The sequence below is a fragment of the Acanthochromis polyacanthus genome, chromosome 8 (genome assembly GCF_021347895.1).
Source record: "Acanthochromis polyacanthus isolate Apoly-LR-REF ecotype Palm Island chromosome 8, KAUST_Apoly_ChrSc, whole genome shotgun sequence".
In the NCBI taxonomy this organism is placed as follows: Eukaryota; Metazoa; Chordata; class Actinopteri; family Pomacentridae; genus Acanthochromis; species Acanthochromis polyacanthus.
The window spans coordinates 13,701,052-13,718,982 of NC_067120.1; the positions used below are offsets into that span (position 1 = coordinate 13,701,052).

Here is a 17,931-nt window from a genome sequence, read left to right on the forward strand (position 1 = left end):
AATAAATAAATGTGGAAATATAAAGAGAAATAAATAATTAAATAAATAAATGTGGAAATATAAAGAGAAATAAATAAATAAATAAATGTGGAAATATAAAGAGAAATAAATAATTAAATAATTAAATAAATAAATGTGGAAATATAAAGAGAAATAAATAAATAAATAAAAAGGAAAATTTTGTCTTTGCTTTTACCTTTTCTGTTTTTTCCTTTTATTTATTTATTTATTTATCTTTATATTTCCACATTTATTTATTTAATTATTTATTTATCTTTATATTTCCACATTTATTTATTTAATTATTTATTTCTCTTTATATTTCCACATTTATTTATTTATTTATTTATTTATTTATATTTTGATTTGGCACTCCTATTACTCCATACACTACTGCCAACTTAATTTTTCATTTGTTAAATGCAGTTAAATGTCAGTTATTATCTTTACCACAGTTCTTTAAAAAATAGAACAGTTCTAACATTCATACACAGACACACACAACTCAAGAAAACAATGCCAAACAAAAATATTTTTCCCAAGAACAATTTTATTATCTACTATTTCTGATCATCTTGAGAGTATCAAAAAAGTCTGTTGCAACATTTCAACACGTAAAATAATTTGTTTTGTTGCTCACTTTGGTTTAAAAGATGCATTTTGGTATTCAAAAGCAGCAATATCAAGAAAACCATAAGTTAAATAATAACGGACAAACTTTGAATATGAGACCATTTGAAAATGTCACATTAAACTGGAAAATGTTTTTCGTTTACAACATCATGCTAAAAAGGACAATCTAAAAAAAAATTACAATGTAGTCTAAGTATTATTTAGGTGAAATTTCATGGTGATAAAAAGACTGCAAAAACAGTTTTTTGACATCTCAAGTTTAAAAAAGAAGAACTATGTAAAAAGGCCTTTCTAGTAATGAAACCCATTGGAAATCAAATCGTGTTTAAATGCAAATCATGTATATAATGTAAATGAAAACCAAAGAAAATCACTAAATAACAGGGACTTCAAGATTCTTTGGTTAGGATTATTTGTATTACAAAGGTATAAAAATTGATTATGTTGCTCTTCACACATAGGGCTTCATTATGATAGTCAGAATCCTTCATTGTCACACCTGGACAGGAAATATGAGGGAGAGAGAAAGAGAATTCTTCCCCGTACAGCGGTATTTTTGAGTGGTGACAGATAAATCTCTAAACAAAGAATAAATATATTCATCTATCACTGGCAAGACACACTGGATCTTTGGTTTTGTGTCAGTATTTTCCACCTCATCGTACCAAGGATCAACTGAATAAAAAGCCACACCCATCTGAGGAAGCAGACAACTCTTTGGATAATAGCATCGGCATCACCGCTGCGTTTAGCAATGGTCTAGAAGGCAAGTGGAGCACAAGCCAAGGAGACTTGTGCTAAAGCTTTCACCAGAATAAAGCATTGATAAAATCTAAACGGAGAAAACCAGCACTCTAAAGGAAATGTACATCATTGGCAAGAAGAATATTTTGGCAAACGCACCCTTATTTTACACCCACCATATTTTTGGTTGCCTTAGAATATCTATTGTATTATCAAAAACTCTTTGGGTACAATTTCTCCCGTCTTTGGATCTCATCATCTATAGTATGCAAAGCCCTTTCGATATTAAGGCCATGTTAAAGCTTTGAGTTCAGTGCACTGACGATGCCAAACAACATTGTGTAATAAAGCTTGAATTAGTTTGGCAAAACCTAATGCACTTATCGTCTTCACAACATACATCATTCATAGGCAAACAATGTCAAACAAAAACTCTTTCAATCGTGTAAAAAGAAACTGAATAATGATGTCCGAACAGGGGTAACAAGACATGGCAATGAAACGTTTTCACCTTGTCCCCTGAGTCTGACATAATACTGCACAATACGTGGTGAAAAGGAGGTAGTAATGTATATAAAGAACAAAACACTGAGGTAGATATCAGTGAAGGGCTCAACTACACCCTCCGCTCCAGTGGAAAGAAATCAAATATAACGAAAATGTATCAATACATTTCTGACATTCTTTTTGACATTCATCATGGGTGAGCTTTGGTTTAGGACAGACAACGCCAAACACAGACAAACAGGTAGAAAGTTGTTAAAAAAATGGAAATAAAATGTAACAAACATTCATACAAAATCCTGAGGTAAGTCTGAAGCAAATGCACATTTCTTCCGTTGCAGCAGCTGGTTTTCTGATCCCTTGTCTCTCAGGAGATATCCAAAGGGCTTCACTGAGGAAGAGAACGAGGTAGAAGTGGCGTAGCTTCAGGTACAGGCCAGGTGGTGTCAGGAGCTGGCTGCCTGGGAAGTGTGCCGGGCGGGATGAGAGCCCTCCGCTGTGCCGCTGAGCCAGGAAGCATCAGGGGCAGAGTGGTGGAAGGGACGGCTCAACATCGCCTCGTTTTCCACTTTGAAAGACTCCTTTAGCTTATTGACAGTGGTAGCGTTGTCTGGCCCAAAAGACTCAGGTCTGGAGCTTTGGCTGGTTGACGGGTTGCTCATCTCTTCATTGCTTTCTTCATTGGAGTAGTGTCCGGAGTCTCCTGTCTCTTGGCTGCCCTCGCTGGTGTGAGAGCTCTCCGAGTGGAGTGGTCCATAGATGATCTCCCGGGACGAAGGCGGCAGTGGAGCTCCGCCAAGACGCTCCTCATACCTCAGAACAGTTTTACCAGCTTCATACAAGCTGGCTCTTGTTTCAACCTGAGGAGACAGAGAAGATAAAAGTCCGATAAAAAGAAATCTGCTTAAAAAGAAAGCTTGACGACCAGAATAATGTCACATCACTTACATCAGTTTCATTTGGGTTTCTGATCTCTCTCTTGAAAAACATCCACTTCTTGCTTTTATTCTTGTTGCTGAGAGGACCGGCACTATTTATAACAATATTAGATCCACCCTGGAACAAATGAGGAAACATGGCAGAAATATAAGAACGTTTTTAATGTTAGACTCAACATAAACATTTTGAAACCAGCAGTCACCAGAAGCTCATTCACTCTGTTTTGTTTGTCTCACTTTAGCATCTAGGAAGTGATGACTGATCATTGGTATAAGGGCCTCAACATTCTCTGTATGGTGTTCACTGGCCAGGGACAAAGCACCATGTGGACCTTCAGAAGCTCCCACAGCGATGACTTTAGGACTGGACGATTTTCTATTCATCATACAAGGACAATAAACAAATATCAGAAACAGAATTCTTATGCCTTATAACATGATTCTGAAATCTTCTTCATTATTCCAAATAATTAGAATCAGTACCTTGGTCTGCCTTTGCTGATCAGGATCAAGGCACACATGACTATACAGGCCAAGGCGATGCTCACGCCAACAATGATCCCTGTCATAGACCTCTGGTCTATGTGATAGAGACCATCAGAGAATGCTGCAAGATAAACAGTGAAGTGTTTCAGACAGGAAATAATTAAAAAGCTGCAGTGTGACAGACCAGTTAGACACAGCTGAATGATTACACTTGTAGAAAACAGAACCATTACTTCAGACTACTACTACAAACCTCTGTATTCATGTATTGTTGTTTGTAGTTCATGGTAAATACTTGAAATGCATTAAGAAAACTAAGCATTAAATTATAAAGAAAAATGAACTTCTACAAGTACTTAAATAAAATATAAAAATACTATAAACTACATTTTTAAGATAAACTAAAAGTAATAATTTCAAGCCAGAAAAATCAAAGTAAATGAAATAAAGCGTAATACTTGAAAATTAAATAAGACTAAACAGAAACTTAAGGTTACTATCCAAAAACAAATTAAACTGATATCAAATTTAAAACATAAAAACAGACTGCGTCTATAAGAGAAAACCTTATTGCACATGGACTGTTTGTTCTGAAGACTGTGAAACCATACTGTATCCCATAATTGCAGTTTGCCCAGCGATAAAGAACAACGTGCATCAACTCACTGTAAAAATGCAGTTTTGTCAACACAAGACACATAGACTAAATAAAGTAAGACTCAGACTAAACTAAGACTAAGACTCAAAATTAGGTGGCATCATGACACTAATGTTACAGTAAAGCTGGACCACTCCCACCATCTTATTTCAGGCTAAGACCACAAACACCAGAGTAAACATGTAAATGGTAAATTACATAGCATATTTTTAACCTTATCTAGACTGTGCAAAGTGCTTTCCTGTCTCTAATTCACACACACATTTCAATAAAGCTTTAGCACACGATGGGCTGAGGAGCAAACTGCCAACCTTTCAATTAGTGGGTGACCTGCTCTCTCACCTGAGCCACCGCCACTCCTCTTTACTTCCAACAAGTTACAGGAAAAATGCAACAAAACTACCAGCTTCATGCAACAAATGAGTCAAGCTCAAAAAGATGAGACAACTCTATCAGTCTATATGCTTCAGTATTTCATGTTGCTGACCTGTTGTATCAGGGAAGTTGTCGGAGTGTCTGGGGTTCTTGCTGCGGTGCATGTTTCCACGCCTCAGTGTCAGCTCCACAATGTTGGAGAACGGCCCATCACCTACCCCATTGGAGGCTGATATTTTCACCACGTAGACATTACCTGGCTCCAGCTTCTCCAGTAGGGCCATCGTATGACTTCCTAGAAATGGCAGCAGAATAGCACAGGATGCATTAGAACGTTAGAAAACTGACACTTAATGTTGCCCAGTTAACTGTATGCAGTGTGTATTTAACCTTATAGCTCCCTGTGAAAGAAGCTGCAGAGTTCAGGTAATATGCAGCTCACTAGAACTAACTGTGAATGTTCTGTGTGTGGTTGGCAAGGCAGTTAAACATGATCAAGACAACCAAAGCAACACAACTAATGATCAGCAACATCCAACATAGTAGGAGACATTAGGATATTTATAGGAGGCAAAATATACCTCTGTGACTACAAATTTAGAAAGTACTCACATGATTATACTATGGCAAATAAACATTTTTTAACTCTTTGTCATTTACTTTTTGGAAAATTTAAATTTTGGAAATTTCTCAATGTCTAATGTTGGAATATTTTATTATTTCTATCGCGTATCTGTATAATGCTCTGCTACTGGATGTCTTGCTAAAATGACAATCACTATTACAGATCTTTGTAAGAGGTGTTGCTTCTGCATCACTTGGTGGCATGATACGGTGCAGTACTCACCCTCCCTCTGTATTTTTTGCCAGTGCCCAGACAACCAGCCTTTCTGTGAGGCGTACAGAATGGTATAGTGTGTAACCATCACATTGGGCTCAGTGGGCTCCCTCCAGGACACCAGAGCAGTGTCGTCCTCAATCAGTGTCACTCGCACTCCTGCAGGTGGTTGGCTAGGTGCTGTACACAAAGCAGGCACGATAAATTTGAGCAAAAATATGCAATTATCTCATCAGAGGAAGCAAAAAGCAACATTTTCATGGGAAAATACTGCTACACTGATGGTAATTTATTACCTGCTGGCAGGGTCTGATGGTAAGTTACAGAACTCCAGGGGCTTGACATCTGGTCCACATGGAGACGCACCACAAACTCATAGCGAGTGTTTGGATTTAAATTTTGAACTGTGACGCTCTGCTTGATTCTGTGGAGAAACAACATATTTACATTATTAGCAAATATTTACCATAAAATCATGGGGGCAGTATTTGTCCAGCCCAAACCAAAACAAGCTTTATGTCTCCTGCCTAAAGCGAAATTTCCGTTTTTCTGTGGGGTTCTTACGTTTGCAGGTAGCGTATAGCAGAGGCATTATGAGTGCCCACAGGAGTACAGCGGACTGTATAGCTAACAGCCTTTCCAGCAGAGAAAGAGGGACGATTCCAACGGAGGGATGCTGCAGATGAGTTGCTGGCCAAGACAGTCACTTGATCTGGAGGTGGAGGGGCTGCTGCCAGTTGGTCTCTAGCCGCTGAAAGATGAAAAAAAAAACACACAACTAAATTCCATCAAATTTACTTACAATCAAAGTATGTATTTCATCTTAGGTTGTAAAGCTGTTTGAAATAAACTCTAGGCCAATGCACTTACACACACATCCCGGAGTACTAATGGTTTGGTCTGTCTGATAGCCATCTCCAGCTTTACTCATGGCCAGAATCTTGACATGATACTTTCTTCTTGGATCTGAAACACAAATGATCAATTTTCAGTCATTTTTGCCCATTTAGCTGAAACAAAAACTCAGGGTTGCCAACTGATATTCCAGTAATTGAACAGAGCAGCTGTTGTCAACTGAGTTCTACAATAATGCAAAAGCCTGAAAGGATCACCATTAAAACGCCAAAACTGATGGTTAACAAACAGAGCAGAATCTATTTAAAAAGACAGACACATAGACAATTAGCTGCAGGAGGGAAAGGTTGCAGGTCATAACTGGCCATCCCCCATGCATGGACAATACATGGTCTCCTGATTCACCCCAACTTCTCATTTATCATGCGGCGTCCTGTGTAAGGAGCATGAGAAAGATCGACCAGCTCTGAGCCCCAGTAAATATGGTGACATGATCAATAAGCTCTATGAAAATTATCACACAATAATACTGTTTTGTTTTCCTTTTCAAAGGTTTTACAACAGTAAAATGTTTGCTCTAAGTTGGGTTTGAAAACGCAATAATTGGCTTCCAAAGGAAACAGTGGTTGATGGCATTAAATGTTTGTGCAGCAGACAAAATAGCAGAGATGTACAAGGCTGTTTTAAGTACCAGCCAAAATAATCAGAAGAATCACTGAGCCCTAGGGAAGGGAACATTTCATCTGAAAATATACAGTCGCACATTGTGTTTTAACTTGAAAAACTGCCATTGCCTCAGCCCCTAAATCAGGATGCTTTTAGGGAGCGTTAAGATTTGTTTTATGCCTCCAGTGTGAAAGGTCAGCCTATGGGTATTGACCAGCGAAGGCAGTGTGTCCAGGTCTGTTGTGGGGGCTGGGCCAGGCGCAGCGTTCAGCTGCTGGGATCCTAGGCCCATGGGACAGGGGGGTTTGCCTGAGGTCACCAGGTCAGGCCAAGATAGAACAGAAAGAATCTGGGTGCAGGACTGTGGGATAGGAGGTGGGCCCCTTTTGTTTCCCCTTTCACGGTCTTCCTGCTGCTCCTGTGTTGTAGCCTTAAACTTGGGGCAACACATAGAGACACAAGATCAGTGACATTACGGTGTATGACATCAGAGATACTGACTTGTGTGATTATCATCCAACACTCAGAGAGTGAAGGTTTTGATATTTCAATGAAGCTATTACTACAGATAGAATTGAATGAGAAACAGTCACTGACGATCTACACAGAGACGTGTGGGCAGTTTCAACATATTTGGTAGGAAATGAGTTGCAACCAAGCTGCGCTTAGGGAAAAAATAATATTGTGTTAGTTTATAAGTGCATAAACTTTAAATCAGCATGGCCCTGGCTTATATTCCATATAGACAGCTGTAGGGTATTTGCATGGACAGCACAAACAACCAGTGGGGGCAGGGTCCTAATCCAAGACTGCTGTCTCACGGCTAGAGGTCAGTGGCTCGGTCCAGCTCTGGCCCATCCCAGGGGGGTTTGTTTGTGTGCTCCTGTGTCCAGCTAAAGGGGGGTGTTGGTTAGGGTGTTACAGGGCAGGTCTGGCCCTGGACAAGACACAATGGCCAGGCATAATTATGCAAGTCCTCAGGATGGGAAACGGTGGTGGGAGGGACATCTGGACCCCGACCTCTAACCCTCGCAGCCTGATCTCACACAATACTGCAGCCAGACTGGAGAGGACTGCTGGTTAGACAAGAGAGGTCAGCTCATATTGATCAGGACAGAGGGTCGAAATGCAAATGCAGCATCCAACTGCCCACTGAATTAAAATTGTTGATGCAAAGAAGACCTATTTGAGTGAGAACCCATCGGTCATTCTCTGTTGTCCCTGCATCCAATCACAGGTCTAGATGATAGAAATGCACTGAAAGAGTGACATACAATCAAATATATTTTTGTTTTCTCCACTGTCCTTTCACCACTTACCAAGGCCACTGATGGTGTAGGTGTAGGTCTGAGCCTGCAGCTGGATGTTGGGCTGCTCTGGTTGGCCTTCCTCATGATAACACAGCCGGTAACCCTCTACAGCCACAGATTCTGGGGTGGTCTGCCAGCGTGCCACAATGGAGGTGCAGTTAAGTGGCTCAAGTTGAAGAATAGGGGCCGAAGGCACTAAGGGGGACAAGGAGCAGGCACAGGATCAATACATTCACATTTCGAATATTACTGAGCACAAAGGAAGACTAAAACTAAACAGCATGAAACAACAATACAATGGGTGCAGGAAAGGGCTAGATAGATGGTGTGAATATAAATTAAGAACTCAGGGTGTAAAAGATTTTAAACGTATATTATTTGTACTGATTACCATTCTGCACTCTCTTCTCACAGCAAAAATGCATAAAACTCCCTGTCATGGTGTTTTGCAACTATAACCAGATATTTTCTCCATACCTTTTAAACAAGAAATATAGCTTTGGTGGTCAAAAAACCTCCCCCAACACACCAGCCCATGAAAATAGGCTATTCTTTCCCCCACATAGACGCCTGAGGCCCTCTCTTTATGACCCGTGACTGAGGCCACTCTAACATCACTGACAGCGAAGGGCAAAGGTTTCTGGGTAACCAACACAAAGACTGTGGGACAATGCTACAAGAGCAAACTCTAGTCATATGACAGCCGCTCTGCATGAGCTCTAGTGATCCTCTTGGTATCCCAAGAGCAGCAAAACAGAGAAGTGACAAAAGCAAAAGGAGAGCCACTTTTAGCACCATGTGATTCTGTTACTCTATAGCATTTACTTGGTAGGCTGTTATCCTAATAAAGATATGTGCTTTTCAGTTCAAGATTTAATTTAATGACACATGAAAACTTTGGGATAAATTGGAGAATAGGGTGACAAAACTACTTTGTACATTTATAAATAGTCTGTACATGTATATTGAGCCAGCAAAGGAAAGAAGAACACACAGATTTCATCAGGTTTACCTTTGTTGCTGGAGGTCTTTGGTGTCCGGTGTGAAGTCCAAGCTGATGGCTCACACCAACCAACACGGGTGGCTGCAGCCATGCGGAGCAGGTAAATGGTGTCAGGCTGCAGGCCCTCCAGGAGATATTCAGTACTGTTCTGTTGTAGCTCCACAGATGAGACAGTGCTGTCTGCAGCTGTGCGATAGGAGAGTCTGTAAGCAGACACCCGACCACGGCTCACCTTTGCTGGCAGTGGCTGCCAGCTTAGCTTGATGTCCGTTGAGCTTTGACTGGTCAGACTTAGCTCTGGGGTGCGCAGAGGCACTGCAGAAAAATATCAGAAACACATCATATTAGGCATTCATGTGGTGATAAATGTATTCGGAGTAAAAACAACTGAAAGCTAAAGTGACAGATTCTATTCATTATTCACAATAATCAGCTGAATAAAAACAAGAAAAATGTGCCAACACTGATGTGACCATGTCTGTCTGTACTCAAAATGTTCTCTGTACACACATCACTTGCATGCATGTTAGCTTAACTACCAGAGTGATTTATTACGAGGAATGCTGGAAGTCTTAGTGTTCTATGCTTACCATCCTCCAGGGTATGTTGACTGACTTGGTCTGACATACGACTGGCTCCCATTGGCATGTAGGCCACGATGTAAAAGCTGTAGTTTCGAGCTGGCTCAAGGTCATCAATGATATAACTGGTTGTATCGTTGCCAATCACAACTTGGTATTCTTCATTGTTTAGACCTGACATGCAACAAATCATGGAGCAGGTTATGAAACAACATTATCCAAATAAGAAGAGACTTCCATGAAAGATTAACAAGCATGCACCACATAAACAATGAGTGTTTTGAAAGAACAATTGCAGTTCCTGCATATGAATTACCTTTCCTATAAACATGTGTAATGCAAGTCGCACATATAACTGCAACCAGACCAATTACACCCAAATTAAGACTTGACTTAATAGAGTTGCTTAACTGTCAGTGTAATGGTTAAAGTGAACTATCTCCTTACATTATTGGTTTGCAAGATTTTTAAAAGGTTACGCTGTCCCTTTAACTGCAAGCAGTATGAGCTGGGGAGTGGACAATGGGAGGACTAGGTCTGTTGTTATTTAAGTGGGGTTGCCATTCTAAGCCCTTCTTGACCTCTGCTCTGTGCAGCAACAACAGATGGCCTTCACCTAGGAAAGCTGATCACATGTGAGAAAGTGATATGAGTCACTGCAGTTGACTCTCATGCTATGTTTTCACACCTTCATTCTTCCCATTGCAGGACTGAGTTTCTAATTTCATTCAAATTAACCACGTTTCCTTCGGTCTTACCTTCAGCCTTCATATAATGGATGGAGTAGGCAATAACTTTGTCTGCATTGTAGAGAGGCCTCTCCCAGGCCAGTAAGATAGCAGAGCTTGAGATGGTTTCAGCGTGGACATTTCTTGGGGCACTGGGCCTGTCCTCGGACATGACAACAATAAGGCGAGCCAAGGAGAGCACAGAACCCTGTTCATTCTCTGCCATACATTGGTAGATGGCATCATCCTCAGGGATGATCTGGGTAATCACCAGTTTACTGTGAAGTAAAATGAAAAGTATAGTCAGTAAACCATGTTGTGATTTAGTTCAATTGAAGCATTTTTGTGTTTGATGGAGAACAGTACTCCTGCTATACAGTACCTGTTGTACATCTTTATCCTCCCATTTAAGTGAACCTCTTCTCCATTCTTTAGCCAGCTGATGCGTGGCGTAGGCACTCCCTCTGCCTGGCACATGAATCGGGCAGTGCCTGCTCTTGGACGGGTCTGGCTCTCAGGTCGTTCAACAATGGTTGGTGGCACTGGAACAGAGGTGTATGAGAAAGAGGAGAATGAGGAAAAAACAATCTCATCGTTCATTAAGCCATAAACTAACTGTGTGGTATCTTGCACCTAACACTTTTGCTCCAGGCAGGCATTGTTCAGTTGTCTAAATATTTGCTGTGTTGTGGTATATAAAACAAAAGGTGTGGCCTGAGGATCTATGAGGTGGAACAACCACAGAGTATTCAGTACCTAGAACTGTGAGGTTGGCTGCAGCAGTAGTGTGGTTGCGGGTTCCAGGGGTGGTAGCCCTGCAGAGGTAGATTCCACTGTGCTTGGAACTGACATCAGTAATGACCAGGTTCCCATTGCCCAGCACTTTGGCATTGTACACATCGATGGGTTTACTGTCAGCACGGCTCCAGGAGATGATGGGCCACGGATTTCCAGTAGCTACACACTCCAGGACCACAGTTTGGTGGAGGGAAACTGTCACATTCTGAGGTCCAGCAATGATTCTGGGCCTCTTACGTGGCATAGGGTTTGCATCTTCAGAAAAAAAATCAAACGTAAAAAATACATTTTGCGTTCTCAATAGAATGTGGTGGTTTAAAGCCATTCCTAAAATCAAGTTAATGCAGTTACTGTACCTAGGTTAACCGTCAGTGTCGCCTCTCTACTCTGTAAACGGCTGCCAATGTTAGTTGCCACACATCGATACTGTCCGGCATCTTCCAGTTGTACATTGTGAATATGAAGGACTCCGTTGGGCAAAACAGTTATTCTGAGAACATACAAATATAATGTTAGGGTCAAACTGGGGGGTACACTGGGACAACAGAGTTCGGGACCTGCTTCCAAGTTGCAACTACATGCGGATTAAATGTGGTTTATTGTGCCTAAAATTACTGAGAGTGTCTGCAGGCACCTGTCTGTCTGCAGCGGCAGTGTGCTTTGGTTGAACTCCCAGGTGATGGAGGCAGGAGGGCTGGAGGTGACTGCACAGGAGAATCGTGCCACAGAACCCTCAGTCACCACAATAGGCACAGGGTGTAACAAAAACTCCGAGATACCTGTGAAAGGAATGAATAATTGATCAAGATCTAGTTTCAATAACAGATCATTTCAACTAATATGTACTTTATCAGCTTATTAGAAAATTAATGTGTACTTGTTTCATGACTGGGCAAATAAAGCATTTTCTTTCACTGTGGTAAAACACTATACATTATGCATGCGAAGCCCTGACTTTGATAGATGTTAACTGATTATATGAAAGGAATTGATCACTTCAGGACAGTGTGATCTTGCTTTTGTGCAGATGAGCTATCAGGTCTCCCTCTGACCAGCTGGTTCAATCAATTCATCAATTAAAGAAAGACACTGAATGATGCATTATTATAGGAAAAAAAACTAATCAATACACTTTGCATACAAAATGATTGCAGGAAACACTAGAAATACAAAATGTTGGTCATTTCTAACATATGAAAGTAAACATTTTTCTTCATGCATCGGCAAAATATGCCATTTTTTGCTTTTATAGAGCACATATTTGCAACCGTGTGTATGCAAATGTTTCACACTAGACCATGTTATGTATAAACATGTTCAGGTATAAATTTACTTACTTTAAAATCACTTATGCAACTCTGCACATTTTGCAGAGTCACACTTTGTTTACATGCATTAAAAAGGTCTCTTGATAATCACCACAAACAAGCAACCCCCAATCTGCATTTAACTGAAGCACACTCCATAAGATATGACCAATGACCTTCATTCATTAAGGTGATAACTCTCTCCCTCCCCCCTCTCTAAAAAGGAAGGAAGTCAATATCATGTTAAAGAAAATCAATACTTTGTTCTCCCTGTGGAACTCCACATTTAAACCTTCAGCTTTGAGACAGCAAAATTAAAGAGCCATCCTTTAATTGAAGATCTAATGTCATCAATATTGCACAAATTAACTGGTGAGTCTGCTTATGCTTAGCCGATTAATGTTCAGCCCAAACCACAGCCAAAGCATAGTATCCTTTATAGATGGATTTGTCAGTTGTTCTGAAAATATAGGTTTAGGGTTAGCGTATGACAGTAAAATTCTAAGTCAGAATATATTTAATTATTTTCCAATGGTCTGATCATAAAGTCTCCTACTAGCCACCTATTCAGTCTCCAGTCAACATGGCTGACTGGTGAGCATCATGAAAATGCACAAGTCTGGTAAGAAAGCATCAACAATATAATGCTGACTATCTGGGATTAGTGATGCAGATGGTAGGTGTGGCCTATCTGCTAATATGGTCACCTCTGTTGCAAAGAACAAAATAATGTCTAGGTCAAACACAAGCACAAAGGTTTCTCTAAAGAGGTCAAAGTTCAATGCAGCCCTCCTGTCCATTCAATTTTAGGCCAAACTGGGAGCCAGATCGAAGCCAGTTTACCAGTAGTCCATAACAGAGAACCTGGTGATTCTTATTTGATTTATATCTGATATTAAATGATGCAGTAGCAATGAAATACAGCTGTAAAGCATGTTTTAACATATTTTTAAGTACTGTAAGAAAGACATGACATCTATTTTAGATGTGTGTAAAACCTAGAGGTGTAGACACTGGTGATGTAGTCCAGAGACCACACAAAGGAAAACACTTCCTGGATGTAAACATGTTTTGACACTATATACACTCTTCCTCTCTTTACTTTCTGGGGAGTATCCGGCCCATCCATTCACGTGACAAACTGGCCTTTCTTTAACAAAAGCGCTCTGCTTGACAGGGCAACAGAGGGGCCGATCCAGTGAAAGGGATTGTGGGCTGAGAGAAAGAACAGCAGGGCAGCCCAGCCGGAGCAGGCCTGTGACATCACAAAGCCTTTCCCTTGCCGACCCCTGACCCCCAGGACCTCTGGACAGAAGTGAAGCGCAAAGGAGCCCCATCCTCCACTCCCTGCCTACAGCTGACCAAAAACCTTTAACCCCTTAACTGACAAAGACTGGATGCCAGACCAACATTGAACTTTGAGATTTTGAAATGGTCAACCTATGAAAAATTTAGATGATTTTAAATGCTATTTGAAAGATCGTGAACAATCCCAACAACAACAGAAGCTTTTCTACGCATTTTGAAGATTTTTTTCCTGTCAATAAATATTTATAAATCTTTTCCTGTGTAAAAGCTGCAGGGTGCTGTTATGTTGAGAATTAGGTGACTTTACCAAAACTCTACACCCTCAGTGCCAGTGTCAAAATCAGTATATTTCAGAAGGCTATGCTAGTTTCCATGACACCAGTCATGGGATATCCCTTGTAAGACCTGTGAAAAGTGTCCATGGTAGACCAGGCCTATTGAATAGACACAGCTGTCCTGTCCACTGATATGTGGACAAACAAATGCCCCGAAATCTAGCCTTTTCTTCTGGGGCGGTCAGGGGCACACCAAACAAAGGCTAAAAGGCAAATGGCTTTTCAGAGATTCCTCTGTCTAGCAGGCCATTCGGCAATTACACAGAGCCATAGTCTGCAGGGACAATGCAATCCCACAAACATTTAAAGAGAGAAGGCTAATTTGTAAACTTTTTGCCAATATTTGAGGAGTGCCTAGATAAGTCTGCAAGTGGTGCTTTCTCTCAAAACACTGAGAAGATACTCAGACTGAGGACTTCCTATTTATGGAGTATTTATGAGCTTTTTAGATTGACTCTCCATCTATCTTTAACTGCCTCTTAAAATGATCCCATAACTGAACTGACAGCTTTAAACTCAGTTATGGCTAACTTTCAGTGGCATGGAAGCCTGCGTTTTAGAAGTTTTCCCTCAGTAAAGAAAAAAGCAGAGGGGTGGGGTACATCTGCTTCCCATCTCCAAGTTTATAATCCATGAACTTGCCATTCTGATGCTTGCATGTTGACAACACAACCAATAGAACATCACCAGTAAACATTTTGGTCCCATTAGCGGAAACCAGTAACACAGGCCATGTTAGCAGCAGAGTATTTCTTTTCCTCCTAAGTCCATACTTACTTGCGATAGTCAGCTGTGATCTTTGGCTTAGGATAGCTCCATATTTGTTCTGAGAGAGGCACTGGTAGAATCCTTGGTCTGAATCCTCCTTGGTATGCTTTATCTTTGGTATGTACAAGGAGCCATTGGTCAGAAAGTGGATGTGTTCACTTTCTGCCAACCTAACTCCATTCTTTAGCCACTTAATGGTGACTGGAGGCTGCCCATGAGCCTGGCAGTCCAAGACAGCCGGGTCTTTTGGTAGTAGAGTGATATCACTGGGCTCTGTGATGAAGGACAACTCGCTGAAACATAAAACACCTACAGAAAAAGATTGGAAACATTGGTCAAAATTTTAAATGAACAATACACAGCAATAATTACACATTTATGTCTGATAGTGTACTATAAGAAAGCTTAAAGGATATTACAACGAAAGGTATAGACTATAGACAAACATACAATAAGTCGTGATAAAAAAAATAGCACCTGTGTCATAAGTTAATGTGTATTGTGCTAAAGCACACCATTGTTTTCTGCCGGTCAGACTTAAAGCTGGACGTGAGCATCCCAAACGACATAACTCACACTTAAGTAACCATAAAGTTAAAGTTAAAGAACTGCACATTCTCTTAATCAATGTGTGCGAAAAAAAACGTTGTATTTAAGCAGTTGTAACATAAAACAGTAATTCACATTATACGGGGCAGTTAATGCGAGCATCATAAACCATCAAGTGTCGGTGCGAGGACCGCAGAGGTGATCAACGTTAGCTTACTGACAACGATAATATCAATAACAGAAACAAGTTACTTACTTGACAATGGAAGAAATAGAACAAAAAGGAGCCATTGCCGGCAAAGTTTCATCTTAAAATTGGCCATTTATCCAGACCGTGGTGTCATTTTCCTCCCGCAGAGACCCTCCGCTCCGCTATGTGCTGACCGTAGGTCCCCAACTTCTCTTCTGGCAGCAGCGCAGCACCAACGGCTCTACTGGGGGCCTGGGCCACCCCGCCCTCTCACGCATGCGCAGACAGTGCAGGTCAGAAGCAAGCGTGGCTAAATGAGGGGTCCGGGGACCCCAGGGGCCCGCGGAAGGAACTGTCATAAGAGGAAACTGTTTTGTTTTTGTTGCACAATATTTTCATTTATTACACATGCAGGATGCTGTAGCCAGTGATAAAAGACTATCAACCTATTGAAGCCTCACCTGAGGATGAAAATGATGAGATCTCCTACAAAGTGCATAGTCTCAAAGACAGTATAGTCAGACAGCTGGTATCAGACGCTCCTTAAAGTACAATATGAAACTTTAAGAGATTGCCATCACTGCAATGTCCTTAAAAATACAAATTATTCAGCTTTGACAATTTACTTTTTTGACACAGGGCTGATGTCTAAAATTATTCACAGTCTTGCACCTCCTCCTCTCGAAGGATGTTCATCCAGGAAGTGGCAGCACAGGTAGGTACAGCATCTAGTAGAGGTGATTGGATACTTAGGTTCAAGATGACAGCTTTTGGTCAATCTGTTGTATCAGTCCAAGTGTAGTTTCATCCTCACAAACATTAAAGACTCAGGAAGCTTTGCAGTTTTTAAAACCAGCCAGTGTTTGACTGAAGCCAACACTAAAGTGCCACCACCATTGGTTCCCTTTAATTTATTGTGTTTACTGATTCTATTATTATCTCACGCTGATGGACTTTGCATTGTATTATGTAATGTACTTCCCTCCTCTGTGGGTGTTTGTTTGTTTGTGTGTGTGTGTGTGTGTGGGGGGGGGGGTTTCTGCTCAGAGACAACAGATGCAAATTAGCTGCTCGGTAATTCTGGTCCAGTTACTTTTAATTGTGCCTGCAAAAATAAGCAAAAACATAAAAAGAATAATGTAATGTGTATCTATCTTCACTTTTGGTTCTGTGACATTCAACTCCGGGAACTTTGGTAAGTGCACAGACACAGAAGCACTTTTAAACTAATACTCTGAACGATGCCCTTGAGTGTGGCCTCTTGTGTGTATGACACTTTTTATTAATATTTTCAGTAACACTGTGTGTCTTTGAACTACTTTGTGTCACTGAACTGCCTTACAGTGATGTTGTATTTTTGTCTTTTGTTCCCATTTCTGTCTTTTGAAAGATATTTTGAGCTCAATGAGACTCGCTGAATTAAATAAAATAAAACAAAGCTGCTCACTAACTTTCTACGGTGCAGGTTTGTCAGTCTGGGTGTCGACTGTGCATGGTAGCAACTGGAAGTGATGTGCTCTCTGATCAGTGTTCTTTAAATAGCCAGTGTTTCCACTTTTATCTAATACAGGTATTGTGTTTTTCCATTTTGTAATTTTACAATTGCCACTCATATCTACTCAGCATATCAGACTTCTATTGCTTTGTACAGATATTTGTTTTTACCCTGGTATAGTTTATGTGGGTGTTAATCTGAACTGAAGATATGTCAGAGGCAAATTTGAACTGAACTGAATTTCTTTGAGATTTTTACATAGGGCAATCATATAAAGCAGAGTGTACTTTAGACATCTCTGATCAGGTCTGCTGACTACAAACTGATCCGTAATCAACTATGTTGCAACGTAGCATGGTGACATCTACTTCTCTATATATCAGATGTTTTGGATGACAAAATAAGGACAACAAGGGAATTATTAGCCACCAACCGGTAATAAGGTCACACTGAACGGCATCTGTTCCTACCACAGAACCTTGTAATTATGAAGAGATATTGATGGCTGCTCGTCAGCTGCTTAATGAATTCAGATATTGATCCGGCGACCGTGCCTTTTGACAATGACCCTCTCGTCTCCCAGCCCTCATTCAATAGCACTACAATGGGCTCCAGCTGTGAGATCCGCCATGCTGCATCAGCAAAACACCCGTCCACTGGCAAAGGTAAACAAAGTAATCACACTCAGACCGGGAAATGTGCGGTGCCCAACAACACACACGATCCTCTGGCGCTCAGCTGTATCTATGAATGGTTGTGCAATGATTTTAAGGGATTACTGCTACAAACATGCAGCTCCTCACTTCAATATTCAATCAAATGAGGAGAGCAAAGTGTAATTATGTATTGATTAGAGCTAACT

The 17,931-nt window shown here is 40.7% G+C and overlaps 1 protein-coding gene across 1 annotated transcript; it reads right to left on the reverse strand.

The window, feature by feature from the left end:
* Nucleotides 1–530: 530 nt before the first annotated feature.
* Nucleotides 531–15,771, reverse strand: LOC110950359 (protogenin B-like). The gene is made up of 19 exons (XM_022192914.2): nucleotides 15,641–15,771; nucleotides 14,845–15,144; nucleotides 11,752–11,896; nucleotides 11,474–11,607; nucleotides 11,076–11,372; nucleotides 10,702–10,861; nucleotides 10,350–10,597; nucleotides 9,601–9,765; nucleotides 9,020–9,325; nucleotides 8,017–8,202; nucleotides 6,047–6,142; nucleotides 5,741–5,927; nucleotides 5,473–5,600; nucleotides 5,186–5,356; nucleotides 4,451–4,633; nucleotides 3,303–3,426; nucleotides 3,057–3,195; nucleotides 2,830–2,937; nucleotides 531–2,741 (listed from the first exon to the last, which is right to left on the reverse strand). The coding sequence occupies exons 1-19, from the start codon at nucleotides 15,705–15,707 to the stop codon at nucleotides 2,328–2,330; spliced, it is 3,558 nt and encodes a 1,185-aa protein (XP_022048606.2). The 5' UTR covers nucleotides 15,708–15,771; the 3' UTR covers nucleotides 531–2,327.
* Nucleotides 15,772–17,931: the final 2,160 nt, after the last annotated feature.

Excerpts from the sequence above, each read along its gene's own strand:
- LOC110950359 (XM_022192914.2), bottom strand. The coding sequence starts at position 15,707 with ATGGCCAATTTTAAGATGAAACTTTGCCGGCAATGGCTCCTTTTTGTT. Across the intron at positions 5,357-5,472 it reads CCATCAGACCCTGCCAGCAG|CACCTAGCCAACCACCTGCA; the intron begins GTAATAAATTAC and ends CTTTGTGTACAG. Across the intron at positions 2,742-2,829 it reads GAAACCCAAATGAAACTGAT|GTTGAAACAAGAGCCAGCTT; the intron begins GTAAGTGATGTG and ends CTGTCTCCTCAG.